The following is a 16,391-nucleotide window of genomic DNA, read 5'->3' on the forward strand; positions in this document are numbered from 1 at the left end:
TCCTTGCAACTTTTCTATGAATTGATTTTTTTTTTTTTTTCAGAATGAAAAATTGGGAAATAGAACTAGAGATGTAGTTAGTGGTAGAGTACATGCTTAGTGTGCCCTGGGTTTGATCTCCAGCACCACGTTAAAAAAAAAAGGAAAACTTGATAGGCCTCTCCTCCAAAACACCCCAAATTATCTACCCAGGGAAAAATATCAGGCTGATCTCTGAACCCAGACCATTCCTACAGATTTTTCCGGGAAAGTTAGTGTGATAAGGATATTATTCCCAGCCAAGATGCTTAAGGATAAAATAAACAAATAGGCAGTCATTTTCAATCCTGAAAGACTCCTATTTTAAAAAACCAAAAGAAAAAACAATATCAGCTGAGGGATGGGAGTAGCTCAGTGGTAGAGTGCTTGCTTAGCAAATGTGAGGCCTTGAGCTCCATCCCTGCAAAAAGACAAACAAATCAACTGAAATCCAGTTAAGTTTGGTTCAAGATATGAACCAAATAAAGGACTCAGGAATAGAGAATTAATGAACATTTAATTCATTTAAATAAAGAACTCATATTAAATAACCTTAGGAACTTATAACTATGTTATAGAAGGTGAAGGTTATAAACCTGGACAATGTAAAAGTGATACTATAACAAAAATGGGCAAGTATTAGTAAAGTGAGAGGGAGTGTGAGGATGTTACCTCTGGCCTTTGTCTTTCAAAGGGTGAGACAATAGAATTTAAAATTGTAATGGTTGCAGTGGCCAAATGCCTGTAATCCCAGCAACTTGCTGGAGGATCACAAGTTTGAGGCCAGCTTCAGCAACTTTGTGAGACCCTGTCTCAAAATAAAAAAAATTAAAAGGGCTGAAGGTTGGGGCTGGGACTGTAGCTCAGTGGTAGCCCGTGTGAGGCCCTGACTGGGTTCAATCTTCAGCATCATATTAAAGAAAGAAAGAAAGGAAGGAAGGAAGGAAGGAAGAGAGGGAGGGAGGAAGGAAGGAAGGAAGGAAGGAAGGAAGGAAGGAAGGAAGGAAGGAAGGAAGGAAAGGTATTGTGTTTATCTCAACTAAAAATATATAAATTAAAAAAACTTGGGCTGGGATTGTGGCTCAGCGGTAGAGCACTTGCCTAGTACGGGCGAGACCTGGGTTCGATCCTCAGCACCACGTAAAAATAGGTATTGTGTTGTGTCTATCTACACCTAAAAAATAAGTATTAAAAAAAAACTTAAAAAAAAAAAAGGGCTGTGGGTGTAGCTCAGTGGTAAAGCCCTTCTGGGTTCAATCCCCAGCACACACACAAAAATTGAATGGCACTGAGAAAAGTCAATGCTTTAATAATCTTTGTTTGTCACAAACTTTTGGTGTTTGGGGAAGAACTACCTCTTAGGGATGAAGAAATATTTATTTGAAGCCTCAGCAATGCCTTATATCTACTTCAATTTCTTTTTTTTCCTATTAAATTGTATTATAATTAAATGGCAATACTTTTAACTAAAATAGCACAATCCTATTTTAAATCAACTCTCTTTTTTTAATTTTTAATATTTATTTTTTTAGTTTTCGGCGGACACAACATCTTTGTATGTGGTGCTGAGGATCGAACTTGGGCCGCACGCATGCCAGGCGAGCGTGCTACCGCTTGAGCCACATCCCCAGCCCCTTAAATCAACTTTCAATTAAATTTTCTACTTGTCTATGTCTGTAGGAAAATGTCTGAAAAATATTTTCCCTAATGCTAACAATATTTAATTTCTGGGCAGTGGAATTTTAGATATTTTTACTTTTATATTTGGGGAGAGAGAGAGAGAGAGAGAGAGAGTGCGAGTGTGTGTGTGTGTGTGTGTGTGTGTGTGTTTTGCAGTGCGGGGGACTGAACCCAGCATGTGCGTGCTAGGCAAATGTTCCACCACTGAGCTGCACCCCCAGCTCTTCTGTGTCATTCCATAATTAACATATATCGTATTAACAAAAATAATAATCGTTAAGATTTAAACAAAAGAATATAAAATGCCAGGAATTAGTTCTGAGTAGTGGGCGGATGGATAATTATTAATTTCTTCTTTGTGTTTCATTTTCAGTTTTTAAAATTAAAAAAATTATGAAGAGTAGTTACAAAAGCACTAAAAACCAAACCAGTGAATCTGACCTTAGGATAGGAATGGCCTATGCAGGTAGCCATCAGATCTTTAAATTTGAAATGTTTTAGATATAATTAATGAAAGTTATGCATTTCTGAACATAAGCAGCAGCAAAAACTCATGATAGGCAAAATCAAAGAACAAATGAAAAAATTGGGGGGAAAAACATATACAACCCAAATGGGAAATCCTAGACAATTATTTCTTACTTCTAGTTTCTTATTTCTGCTTTTCCACTGGCCCAAGTGCTTCATTCATTCTATACTGTCCCTCGGTCTATCCACCCAACAAACATCTATTGAGCATAAACTATGTGCCAGGAACTGTGCTAGGTTCTGGAGTCAAGTGGGGCAAAATGCAGAGTCCCTACCTTTAAGGCTCACTCTGCATTTCCTCTCCGTATTAATGGGTACTGAATCGATTACGTCCCTGAGAAGAACAGAAAACACCTTATACACATTTAGAGAAGGATCAGAGTATACTAGGGGTCAGTGACAAAGAACTCAGCCAGGCTTTCACAGTGGGAGCCTTAGATTTCTCTTGAATCATGGTGGGCATCATGGTGGGGCCTGGAGTCTGAACTCTGATCTCCTTTCATGCAGACCCAGAATCAGATTGTCTACTTCATTCGCCAAGCACCTGTCCCCATCACTTCGGAGAACTTCGATGCTACTGTGCAGTTTGGGACAGTGCGGGGCTCCTACATCCCAGCCCTGCTTCGGCTGCTCACTGGTGTCTTTGCCCCTCAGATCTTTACAAATGTAACCTGGCCTGAGAGCATTCGAAATCATTTTGCTTCACATCTGCACAGGTTTTTGGCCTGTCTGACGGGTGAGTGCTTGATTTCTCCTTGGTAGGGCTCCTGAGGCAGGTGGATCCTGGTCAGTTTGTGTTTGTTGAGTGAGCGGAAAAGGGTGCAGAATCAGTGTTCTTCTTCTTCCTCCTCCTTCTGTTTTGGTGAAGCTGGGGATTGAACTAAGGGCCTCACATGATCTCTCTCTACCATTGAGCTACACTGCTAGCTGTAACTAACATTCAAATCAACATCTAAAATGATCTGCTCTTTAAGGTTCTGCGGTCTGAACCCAGGGTGTCCTGCATACTAGGCAAGTGCTTTACCACTGAGCTATATCCCCAACCCTTAAAAGAATCTTCGAAAGGAAATCTCACTGTGTATACCCACTCATGTGCAATTCACACACACACACACACACAAGTATTTTGCCTAAGTGTCCTAAATCAAAACTATGAATCTGCTGACTTAAAGAGCAAGGGAAGCTGGGTGCAGTGGCACATGCCTGTAATCCCAGCAGCTTGGGAGGCTGAGACAGGAAGATCAGGAATTCAAAGCCAACCTCAGCAATTTAGTGAGGCCCTAAGCAACTCAGTGAGACACTGTCTCTAAATAAAATACAAAAAAAGGGCTGGGGATGTGGTTCAGTGGTTAAGTGCCCCTGAGTTCAATCTAGGGTACCAAAAAAAAAAAAAAAAAAGAGCAAGAGACATCTTGCGTATTACTGATTAATGAAGAAAAGTCTCTGATAAATAAATTTTATTGGGGCTGGGGATGTTGCTCAAGCGGTAGGGCGCTCGCCTGGCATACGTGCGGCCCGGGTTCAATCCTCAGCACCACATACAAACAAAGATGTTGTGTCTGCCGAGAACTGAAAAAAAATATATTAAAAAATTCTCTCTCTCTCTTAAAAAAAAAACAAAAACAAAAAACTTTCAGCCTCCTTATAAATAAATAAATAAATAAATAAATTTTATCATAATAAAAAAAAAATCTGCCTTCTAATCCAGACAAATTTTGGTACTGTAGAACTGGTTGGCCACACATGTTGGAACTTAGAATTGAAAATTTCTTAGAATACAGTTGGGGTAAGGAGAAATGTAGGGTGGTGTGGGAGCAGAGGGAGGTTTGCATGCATCATGGTAGATTCTGGAGGGCCATACAGATCTTTGGAATTATTTTATGGCAATTTCTTGTTATACCTCCATGAGGTTTTTTCTCTTGCATTCTGTTCTTTCCCTTTTCGATATCAAAAAAGCATGAATCATAATTTCCCCTGCCTGCAGTACTCAAATGCATATGTAGTTTGTCCCTTAGTATCTGTGGAGACTGGTTCCAGGACACCCTCAGATACTCCAATTCATGGATGTTCAAATCCCTTATGTAAAATGGTGTAGTATTTGCATATAACCTACACACGTTCTCTTGCCTACTTTAAATCATCTCTAGATTACTTATAATACCTAAATAAAATGTAAATGCTATGTAAATATGTTTTCTACTGTACTTCTTAGGGAATAATGATAAAAAAAGAAAGTCTGCACATGTTTAGTACAGATGCAGTTTTAAAAAATATTTTCCATCCATGGTTGGTTGAGTCTGCAGATGTGAAACAGCTGTACCTCTCAACCCTCCCACCCCACCCCACCCCCGACCAATCATCAATCATGATTGATACTTGGGCAGCAAAAACTCACGTTCTTTAAACTCCCACGGTCCTTTCCTTAGACACTCGGTACAAACTGGAGGGGCACACTGTCCTCTACATCCCCACGGAGGCCATGACCATGCAGCCGGAGGTGGTAGTGAAGGACAAAGAGCTGGTGCAGCGGCTGGAGAGTGAGTGGCCAGCATTGCCAGTGTCCAGTGGGGATTGCAGAGGAGAGAAGAGGCAGCCCCGATGCTAATCAAGGAGCTGGGTTAGGTGGGCAGGGTGGTAAGGGAAGGGCACAATTGAGCAAAGGCACAAAGAAACACAAGTGGTTTGGTTCTCACCTGCAGCCTCCATGATCCACTGGACCCGGCAGATAAAGGAGGTGCTCAGCTCCCAGGAGACCATGGAGACAGGAGAAAACTCAGGACCTTTGGAAGAGATTGAGTTCTGGCACAACCGATGCATGGACTTATCTGGTATCAGCAAACAGCTGGTGAAGCCAGGAGTCAAACACATTGAGTCCATCCTGCGCCTTGCCAAGTCATCCTACCTGACACCCTTTATCAAACTGGCCCAGCAGATCCAGGTTTGTGAGTGGATCAGTAGATGGGAGCTTAAAGCAAAAAGTGGGCAATGGTTGGAGTGGCAAGAGGGACTAAGAACCGGGAGCACACGAAATCATCAACACATACTGACCAGTCTACAGTTTGGACTCATACTTGTGGGAGAAGATAAGAATAGTTGAACAGGGTCCCCAAAGAACTCATAGTTTAGGAAGGGAGACATCTACATGTTGATTACCCTCTGTGAATCTAATCCCTACAATCCAGCTGAGAAAATAGGACTTACAAAAATAGAATTAGTAAAACTACACCTGTATTGTTCAGTCAAGAGAACTTAAAAATAAATACTTCAAAAATAAATTTGAAGCTGGGTGTGGTGGTGCTCACCTGTAATCCCAGTGACTGGGGAGGCTGAGGCAGAGGATTATAAGCTTGAAGCCAGCTTCAGCAATTTAGCGAGATTCTGTCTCAAGTTTTTTAAAGGGATGGGGATGTAGCTCAGTGGTAGAGAACCCCTGGGTTCAATCCCCAGTACTGTAAAAAAAAAAAAGATACAAAAACCTGATTAAAAACCTGATTATGTTAGTGTAGGGTCATGCAAGAAATGGTCAGTATGATATAGATATCAAAGACCTCTCTTTCCAGGTGAAAATTTCAACTAGGTATTAAGAGAATTGAGCCATAACTAACCAGAGAAATCTAAAGCCTTGGTTGAAAACAAGGCAGCTAAAGGAAACAGGCGATGGGATGGGAGTGATGTCTGATAGTTGATCAACAGCTATGGAATATCTACTTGGTATGGAGTTCTGAATTCAACTGGAGAACAAAGAGGAGTAGACAGCAGACCTGAACTTGAGGAATTCCCATTCTGAAACATTTTCACAAAAGTTGTAAATGAATAAAAGTTGATATGTGCAAACTCTGTTCCCGAGGGGTGCCAAGACCTGAAATGATGGCTCCTGGGTACAGTTCACTGGGAGGGCTTCCTGGTAGAGGTGAGTCAAGAACGTGTTTAAGATGGATATGAAGGGACTGGGGTTGTGGCTCAGTGGTGGAGCGCTTGCTTGACATGTGTGAGTCACTGGATTAGATCCTCAACACCACATAAAAACTAACTAAATAAAATAAAGGTATGTGTCCATCTACAAGTTTTTTTTTTTTTTTTTTAAAGATGGATATGAAGTGCATGCTCTAAATTTGCTCTTTCCAGTGGATAAATGCCCTCCTGGGTTCTCTTTACTACCAGGACGGCTCTCGCCAAGCACAGTCGAACCTGACCTTCTTGTCAATCCTGAAGGAACCTTATCAGGAATTGGCTTTCATGCGGCCTAAGGACATATCTAATAAGCTCCCTAATCTCATCAGTCTCATCCGCATCATCTGGGTCAACTCTCCCCACTACAACACTCGGGAGAGACTGACTTCTCTCTTCCGAAAGGTGTGTATATGCAGAGGGCCTTTGGGAGGGGATTAGGAGGATGGCTGAAATGATAGGGCTCAGACTTTCAGAAGAAGGTGGAATTCCCTGGCAGAAGACTTGCTGGTGGCAAGGTGGTAAGAATTGTCCTTATCTTTGACAGACACGCAAGTCTTCTACCTGCATTTTGGCTTTAGTGATGCTCAGAGCTGGGGCCTGGGCTGAGCTTCTGTTTCCAGATGGAAGTAGCTCCCTCAGGAGGAGGGGCTGCGAGAAGGAAGGTTGATGAGCATAGGAAAGGGAGGCAGAAAGGACAGACCTGCTGAGTTGTGCAGAAGGGAATATCTCATTGTCCTCATTTCCTAGGGTGGGGTCTGCAGTTGGGCAGAGGCAGATTTATCAAGGAACCCAGCTCCTGGGGAGCAGTGCCTGGTGCATTTCATCTGGAGTAATGGCTCTAAAGAGAGGGAATGGGGACACTGGGCTGACTTGCTGGGTCAGTGAGACTGTAGAGCTGAGGACCACTAGGGGCAGAGCAAGGGACCACAAGGACAGGAGTGTGTGGGGAACCCAGTGGTGGAGGACCAGGGGTGAGATGGGTCTCAGGAGACAAATCAATGTGGAGGAGGTGGAGGCATGAGGCACGATCAGGGAGCTTGAAGAGATTGGGTGAAAATGAGGCTGGGAATTGAGGCTGTTGGGCTCCCTTTTGCAGATGAGCAATGAGATCATCCGCTTGTGCTGCCATGCCATTTCCCTGGACCGAATCTTTGAGGGATATGTCTCTTCCAGCAAGGAGGACTTACAAGGCTGCATTTCCTGTTGCCATGCTTGGAAAGATCACTACCTGCGGGCTGTACAGATGCATACCCAGTATGATGGGTCTCTCCTACCATTACCACCTTGTCATTCCTACAGAGGGGGAGATTCTAATTCCTTTCACAAGCACTTTTTTTGTAGTCTGTGGATTATATTTTTGTAGACCTAGCTGTTTCTACATCCAGCCAAGATATTCTAGCTCCAAGCTTTGAGTTCTCCTTATTCTCATAACCTTTCCTGCCTGATTCCAGGAGGCATGAGTCACCTTTGGTCCCACAATCTAAAATTCAGTATGTAAAAATCTTCTCCTAGAACTTAGATGCTGTTTCTCCTCTCTGGTTCTTGACATTTTGAGTCTCTTCATTCAGGATTCAGGGAAGGTGCTTCTCGGGGTCTCTATTTTCTGAAACCAGGGCTTGCAGTCTAGTTTTGCATGGGCAGATTGATCCCTCGTGTTTCTGCTTTTTGATTCAGTTCATTTTTCTCCTAACACAGGTTCTCCAGTCGGGGCTGGGTCCTAGACCAGACCAGCATATTTGCTCAGGTTGATGCTTTTGTGCAGCGTTGCAAGGACCTTATTGAGGTGAGAAGACTATCGGGGAGGGTGGGGAAGGCGAATCAAAAGCCAACAACAGAATCAAAAGCCCTCAAGAATCCCGCTTCCCTCCCCCTAGGAACCAGGGCAGATGGGGTGGAGGTTCTGATTAAGTGGCTATAAGTAGAACTTACCTCTTGGCTCTTTCTGCAAAACTGTGTGCTTTCCCACCACCACATTCTTTTTGGCTTTTGCCTATTACCACTGTTTTAGCATCTCGTATGTCATTGTGTGGCCAAATTCATCCCAGCATCCCCCCTACATCTGGTTGGTCCTCCCTAGTTCCTAGATATTTGAAGCTAAATCAAAGAGCTCAGGACTCAACTTTTCAGAAAAGAAGGCAGGAACCATCATGCTGACTTCTTTTCAGGTCTGTGACTGTCAGTACCACTTCGCCCGCTGGGAAGATGGCAATCAAGGTCCCCTTCCTTGCTTCTTTGGTGCCCAGGGGCCACAGATTACACGAAACTTGCTGGAAATCGAGGACATCTTTCATAAAAATCTTCACGTGCTGAGAGCTGTTCGTGGGGGGATCCTGGATGTGAAGAACACCTCTTGGCATGAAGACTACAATAAGTGGGTGGTTCACAGGCTGATGTCAGGGTCAGGCAGGAAGACACGAGAATGGGTGGAGTGGCAGAATGTGCAAAGAAGATGGTAGAAGGAAGAACAGCTCAGGGATGGGAAGATGCAAGAGAGTGCCACGGAGGGAGGTGGCTGATCTGCTTCAGGGTTCACCTTTCAGGACTGAGTTTTGGTTCTGCCGCATCTAGGTGTGTGACATTGGGCAAATCATGCTACTAGTTGGTGGCCTCACTCCTCAACTATAAAATAAATAGTAGAACCTTTCTCGTAGCATTGTTTAGAGGATGAAAGGATTCAGGGATGTAAATCACTTAGTCAATGTATGGCATGCAGGAAACTCCAGTACACAACAACATGCTTCTCCCTAGGGGGATGTACTTGGGGAAACAGGTGAGGGCACCCCCCACACTTTCACATGCCTCTCTGATGATGCAGATTTCGTGCTGGAATCAAAGACCTGGAGGTGATGACCCAGAACTTGATCACTTCGGCCTTCGAATTGGTTCGTGACGTGGAGCACGGGGTGCTGCTGCTGGACACATTCCACAGGCTTGCAGCACGGGAGGTGTGTCCTTTCTGCCCCTGCCTTGAGTGTCTCTCTGCCTCCCTTAGTTCCTCCCTAGCCTTCCAAATGCCATTTGGGCCAGGCGTGGTGGTGTGCATCTGTAATCCCAGTGACTTTAGAGGCTGAGGCAGGTGGATCACAAGTTCAAGGCCATCCTGGATAACTTAACAAGACCCTGTCTCAAAATAAAAAAGGCTGGGGATGTAGTCAGTGGTAGAGTGCCTCTGGGTTCTGTCCCCATTATCACCCAAATCAAGACAAAATACAACAGATGCCATGCAGCCCACACCTGTGCCCTTTCCCACATGCTAAATCCCAGGTGCCTCTTTTCTTCCATCTGCTCCCCTGGCTTCCATGTCTCTAACGAGTGCAGCTCTCATGGTAGGGCCACTTTCCTCTGGGATAAGTGGCTGAGGGAATCTGGCTCCATGGGGCATGGCACCTGTTTCTTATTATTATTTAGGCCATCAAGCGGACATATGACAAGAAGGCAGTGGATCTCTACATGTTGTTCAATAGTGAATTGGCCCTTGTGAACCGTGAACTGAGCAAGAAATGGCCATACTTGGTACCCTACATGGCCCAGTATTCTGGACAGGCATACTGGATGCGGATCCTTCGGCGGCGTATTGACAGAGTCATGAATGTAGGTGCCTGTCCTCTTCCAAAATCTGTCCTCAGTGAGATGGCAGGGTAGGCGGGCTATGCCATGGGCTAGGAAGGATGGGGGATGGGTCCAGAGAGGTTCCCTAGAGAGTTTTCATGACCAGAGACTAAGCTGCACAGGGTGGGAGCAGACTTAGTTCAGTAAGGCAGGCCTTGGGTCTGGTTTGCAGAGGTGGCATGTGCAGCTGGTAGAACAGGGATCATTTTAGGAATTTCATGTCAAGGTGGAGAGGAAGAATAGTGATAGTGGTAGTATCTGGGAAGTTGGGTGAGGAGAAAAATGATACAACTTGATAATCCAGAGACCTGGACAGGCGAGGCCCTTAAAGGGTCTGGTCTGTCTGGAAAAATAAGCTCAAAGAAATAAGGCAAAGCCAGACACAATGGCTCACACCTGTAATCTCAGTAATTTGAGAGTCTGAGGCAGGAGGACAGTAAGTTTGAGGTCAACCTCAATAACTTAGTGAGAATCTGCCTCAAAATAAAAAATAAAAAGGACTAGGGATGTAGCTCAGTGGTAAAACACCCCTGGGTTCAACCCCAAGTACTAAAAAAATAAATAATCAAAAAGGCAATCAAACAAAAAACAGCAACCTTTAAAACCCTTTTGGGAATATAGGGTGAACACATTAGGTACTGACCTGCTATTGTCTGATTGATTCTGGTTCTGGGAGAGAATAAGGCAGCCTGCAGATGAGCGGGCTAAGACTGAGGCATAGAAGGGCTGAGACTCATTTTCAACCTTGTACCTCTTAGATCCTTCACCTTCTGTGATTTACTTTTGGCTCCTCAACTTTTCTCTTGTGCTGAATCTCTAGGTTTTTCTTTTCTCACTTTGACTCCCTTTTTCATTGTTCTTTGGTCTCTTCCTTCACATTCCTGTTTGGCTCTGCCTTCCCCTAACAGAATCAATAAAAAATCATAGTAAGACTTGCATGTATTGTTGGAGTGTGCATGTGCTTGTGAGAGTGCATGTGTGTGTGCATGAGTGTACATGTGTAGGAGGTGTTGGGGGGTTGTTCCTCCTGGGAGAATGTGCCAATAAGCCAACCTCATCTGTTCTTCCCACTCAGTGCCTTTCTGGTGCCCATTTCCTGCCCCATATTGGGACTGGAGAGGAGAGTGTACATACCTATCAGCAGATGGTTCAGGCCATTGATGAACTGGTTCGAAAAACCTTCCAAGACTGGACAGCCACGCTGGACAAGGACTGCATTCGACGACTGGACACCCCATTGTTACGAATCAGCCAGGAGAAGGCGGGCATGCTGGATGTCAACTTTGACAAGTACAGGACCCAACCTGGTCCCTTCTTCCTATCCTTGGTCCAGTCCTCCTCTTCAACTCTCCCAAGAACTTAACTCCCATCTTTTGATTTCTCTCTCTGTTCATCTCTCTTTCTCTGTCTCCCTCTCTTTCTCATACTGTAATATGATTGCTATTGCTTCTGAATTTTAACTTTACAGTTTATCTTTTAAAAATAGAGCTAATAGACAGATGTAGAGGCACGGGCCTATGATCCCAGCAACTAAGGAGGTTGATGCGGGGAATTGCAAGTTTAAAGCCAGCCTGGACAACTTAGTAAGACCCTGTGTCAAATAAAAAGGACTAGAAATGTAGCTCAGTGGTAGACGCCCCTGAGTTCAATCCCTAGTAACACACACCACACAGACACAGACACACACACATAAAATATAAAAACAAAGGATAAACCCAACCAAAACACTAACCTAATAAACCAGTGATACAGATGTTCTGCCACTAGATGGCCATGATGGCTCAGCTAAGTCGTTCAAACACTGAATCACGGTCTGGACTTGCCTGAGAATTGATGGATAGGGCTGGAAGATCATGCCCTCTCCCACAGCTTTAAAATTATGATATTTTCATACTATAATTTAAAAAGATTTAACCAGTCCATTAATGAATTTATTCAAAAACATACAGTGAGTGTCGTCCACGTGTTGGGAACTGGGGTAGACCCAGGGAATGTGTGGATGGCAAAGGAGGAGGCATAGCTGTCACTCTGTAAGTCAACAGTCCTACCATTGGAATGGAGCTGGCTTCCTGTCCACATGAGATGCAGAAGAGAAAAAACAACAAAGAAGCTATGTAAGGCATGTGTCCACAGAGATTGCAGACCTTCTGGTGACAGGGTTTTCCTAATCAGAATGAAATAACTTTCCATTTGATTGGCTTTGGCAGGCTCTTGTTATCAGCTCTGCCCTGTAGGAGTGTTGCTTTTTATACTCCTAAGTTGTTGCTCCAGCATTGGCTTTAGCTCATAAAGTATCCTTAATTGTTGGGGGCAGATGTATAAGGGACTTTGCCAGAGAAGGCCTGTGTGGAGATGGAGTCCCAGAGGAAACTGCAAGTGACTGTCCTGGGCAGCTGAAGGAGGCCTAACCTGGGGGACATGCATACTATGGTTGAGAAAGGAGGTGACAGAACCAACATGGGCTGAAGTGAAGCATTAGGGAGGAAGACAGAGCTGTCAGAAGCCACACATGTGAGGGAGCAGTTAAGGAACAAAGTGTGAGAAAGGAAAGGGTAAGAGGTTTGGGATAAGACTATGACAGTGATGGGTATTAGGACTGGATTTGGTTTTGTGATCTGTGGCTTGAAGTACAGCCAATTAGAACCCTATGACAATTGCCTCATAAATTGATGATAAAGTTCTGAAGAGAAAGATCACTAGGCCAGAGTTACCCTGGTAATAACATTTGCAGGCACACAATGGGATTGAATCTACAGGACGTATTCTCCCACCAAGCTGCGTACCCCTGAAGGCACTGTGCTGGGGAGCCACTTGGACACCCTTAGATTAATATGAATGTGGGCATACACAGTCCAACAGTTGCCCCTTTTCCCACAAAATAAGGAATTGTATTTAAATAATAGAATTTTATTGAACATTGATGATCGATATTTACATTTTAGATATGAGGGGGGAAAAAAACAAAAGTTGAGGCAGAGAAATGCCCTCTGTGACACTGGCTGGGGGCTCCTTGCTTCTAATCCTTAGGGCCAGCCAGTGAGAGTGGGTATAGTACAGCCTTCAATCCTAGGCAGTTTGGAGTCTGACCTCTGCGGTGGCGGGTCTATTTTACCATGTGGCCTTAGGCAAGCCACCTAATTTCTCTGAATCTGAGTTTCCCTCATTTACTTAAAAAAAAAACATTTCTGAGGTTGTCATGAGGCAAGATGACATATGTAGGAGTCCTCACAAAGAATAAACGATCAATCAGCATTATTTTCCCTTAAAAAATTGCTTCATAAAATTCGGTGAACACATTAATTTCAAACATTTAGGAAACAGTAGGTGGTGTGGGCTTGTAGTTCCAGCTACTCACGAGGTTGAGGCCACCCTGGACATCTTAGTGAGATTCTGTATCAAAATGAAAAAAGGATACATAAAAATAAATAGAGATACTGTGTGTTTATCTACAAATAAATAAATGTTTTTAAAAAAATGAAAAAAGGAAAAAGGGCTGAGGCTGGAGCTCAGTGGTAGAGCACTTATCTGGCATGAGAGAGGCCCTGCGGTTCAATCCTCAGCACCTCAAAAAACAAAAACAAAAACAAAAACAAAAAAACCCCCAAACCCCCCAAAATCAAATTTTGCAGGTTGGAATAACAGTTTTAATGTCTAAAACATTTAAGCATTTTAGAAGGGCTAACATACATGTAATATAAAATTCAAAGGTTATGAGATGGTAGAGGCTGAAAAATCTCCCTCTGCTGCTGTTCCCAGTAATCAAGTTTCTCTCTGAAGACTCTGCATTCCCAGATTCTCCTGTAACATTCCAGAGATAATTGTATATGCCCACACAGAAGTATCCTCTTTTTATATAAATAGTAGCATAATATACATCTTGTTCTGCATAATCAAAATATTTAATATTTCAAAATATTTGCTTCTAAATATTTAATATATCCATTATAAAATTAATTACCAACCATTTTAGAAAATTTGCAAAAATGAAGGAAATTAGAAGAAAGAAAACACATAAAGGGCTGGGGATGTGGCTCAAGCGGTAGCGCGCTTGCCTGGCATGCGTGCGGCCCGGGTTCGATCCTCAGCACCACATACAAACAAAGATGTTGTGTCCGCCGAAAACTAAAAAATAAATATATATATAAAAAAAGAAAAACATAAAAATTATGTGTTTATATGTGTATGATGCTAAAGATTGAACCCAGGCCCTGTTCGTGCTAGGCAAACACTCTACCACTGAGCTATCTCCTCTGCCCGTGTGTGTGTGTGTGTGTGTGTGTGTGTGTGCATGCGCGCGCATGCACGTGTGCGTGTGCACACACATACAAAATACATATATACATATATATTACACACATATATAATTCCCTGTTTTAGTATAATTGTTTTCCTTTAATCTTTTTAATTTTTACTAGGTATTTTGAAATAATGCTCATTGTTAAAGGAAAATAGAAAAGTTATGTAAAGGAAAAAGTAAAAATTCCATACACAGTCCCAATCCCAATGATGACCATATAATTACCAAAACCAAACCCAAAACCAAAACTAAAACAAAATGTACTGCACACACAAAATAAGATCACATTATGAGAAGTTTTTTTTTTTGTTGTTGTTTTTTGTGGTGCTAGGGATGGAACCCAGTACCTTGCATGTGCTAGCAAATTCTCTACCACTGAGCTGCATCCCCAGCCCATGAAAAATATTTTTTCAATTTGATTTTTTAAAAAGTTATTATATAAGTGAGATTTTCCATTTGGTTTGTATAGAATTACTTGACTCTTTCATGGCTGATAGTATTCTAAGGTAGGGCTCTGTTGTAATTTACTCAATATATCCACTATTGATGGACTTTTTCTAAGTTGTAGTTTCCAGGTTTCTTCTTCTTCTTCTTTTTTTTTTTTGGTACCAGGGATTGAATCCAGGGGTGCTTAACCACCGAGCCACATCCCTATTTATATATTTTATTAGAGACAGGGTCTTGCTTAGTTGTTTAGGGCCTTGCTAAATTGCTGAGGCTGGGTATGAACTCCTGATCCTCCTGCCTCAGTCTTCTGAGTCACTGGGATTACAGGCATGCGCCACCACACTGGACCTCCTGGTTTCTTAATATTCTGCTGGGCTTCCTGAACCTGTTCCCTTTCTTTCTCCAGTGCTGTGCTTTCTGGAAGGTTGATTTCAGTGTCCTTTTAGGTAGGAAAAATTTCTGTTATAATCTTTGATCTGGAACACTTTTTGCACAATCTTTATTTTTTTTTATGGTATTGGAGTATTGGGGATTGAACTCAGGAGACCTCTACCTCTGAGATACCTTTCCCAGCCCTTTTTGAAATATTTTATTTTGAAACAAGGTCTTGCTAAATTGCTGAGGCTGTCTTGGAACTTGTGAATCTCCTGCCTGGTCCTCCTGAATGGCTGGGATTAGAGGCTTCCCCTACCACACCCAGTGCATAATCTTTATAGTAGAGCTTAACAAGGCAATTTTGGACCAAATATTTATGACCAGGGTTTGTCTGAAACCCAAATAATAGACACTTCTTCCAAATAGAGGTAACTGTTCCTGTCCTTTGGCAGTTGTTTTCTAGAGAGATATAAGATGCTTTATACTTTGTGGTTTTAAGATAAGCCTCAATCCCATAAATAATGGATGAGAAAGAACATGATTGTAGTGAAGGATTTTGAAAAGTTTGGGCTCATTAAGCCTGTAAAGAAATCCAAGAGAATTTCAGTTTCCAAACCTTATTAACACTCCCCAGGAGCACAGATAACTTTATCAGGTTTACTCTTCATGTTCAAGGTCTGGTTAAGATCTTGAAATAAGCATATTTTTTTAAATGTCCTGATGGTCTTCAGACTGACTCTTTTTTAGTTCTAGGAGATTTCCAGTCCCTAATAGTATTTATTTTATGCCACAAGTGCTTTTGTTATCCCACCTTATATCTCAAATATTTGAACTCTGAGGTCCAAATCAGCTTTTACCACATTTTATGACCAGACCAGCTTTGCAGATGGCACTTAACACAAACATATTCCAGATGTCGTCTATACCCTGTTATCACTCTTTGAATAGCAGAGTGGAATTTCCCCAGAGCAGGAGAGGGGACACTGACGCCTCTTTGATTTTTGTTCTGAGGGATTCCCTCTCTTTCTTTCCCTGTTAACCAGTACATTCTCCACTGATCTGTTCTGACTAATCAGCACTGAGCTCAGCTGGTCTCACCTGTCCTATCTCTGTTACCTAACCATATATCTGGGGATATATTATAAAATATTTCACAAAAACAATTTCCCAAATGCATTTTTTAAAGAGAAATTATATTTGTCAATAAAATAAAATTTTGGGCTGCACTTGTAGCTCAGTGGTAGAGTGCTTGCCTAGCATGTATGAGGCACTGGGTTCAATCCTCAACACCATATAAAAATAAATAAATAAAATAAAAGTATTGTGTCCATCTATAACTAAAATAAAATAAAATAAAATTTACATTCTGAAAATTTATTGACAAATTTCTGAAAGACTGAATGTCATTATAAAAAAGATTCCTTATAGGATTTTCAGTTCAACCTCAGGAAGATATTGTCTGAGTTTATCCTGTTGACTAATTAAA

General features: G+C 42.4%; 1 protein-coding gene across 3 annotated transcripts in view; it reads left to right on the forward strand.

Annotated features, from left to right (window-relative positions):
* Positions 1 to 16,391, forward strand: part of Dnah2 (dynein axonemal heavy chain 2) — a 104,532-nt gene that overhangs the window by 13,022 nt on the left and 75,119 nt on the right. For all 3 annotated transcript variants that reach the window (XM_048798000.1, XM_048798003.1, XM_048798001.1), the window contains exons 5-14: positions 2,734 to 2,962; positions 4,653 to 4,763; positions 4,926 to 5,164; positions 6,388 to 6,579; positions 7,274 to 7,431; positions 7,873 to 7,960; positions 8,343 to 8,548; positions 8,993 to 9,122; positions 9,586 to 9,768; positions 10,862 to 11,076. In XM_048798000.1, the coding sequence (XP_048653957.1) occupies positions 2,734 to 2,962; positions 4,653 to 4,763; positions 4,926 to 5,164; positions 6,388 to 6,579; positions 7,274 to 7,431; positions 7,873 to 7,960; positions 8,343 to 8,548; positions 8,993 to 9,122; positions 9,586 to 9,768; positions 10,862 to 11,076 (1,751 nt within the window). The remainder of the gene's footprint in view (positions 1 to 2,733; positions 2,963 to 4,652; positions 4,764 to 4,925; positions 5,165 to 6,387; positions 6,580 to 7,273; positions 7,432 to 7,872; positions 7,961 to 8,342; positions 8,549 to 8,992; positions 9,123 to 9,585; positions 9,769 to 10,861; positions 11,077 to 16,391) is intronic.

This window comes from Marmota marmota, unplaced genomic scaffold (genome assembly GCF_001458135.2).
Source record: "Marmota marmota marmota unplaced genomic scaffold, marMar, whole genome shotgun sequence".
Lineage (NCBI taxonomy): Eukaryota > Metazoa > Chordata > Mammalia > Rodentia > Sciuridae > Marmota > Marmota marmota.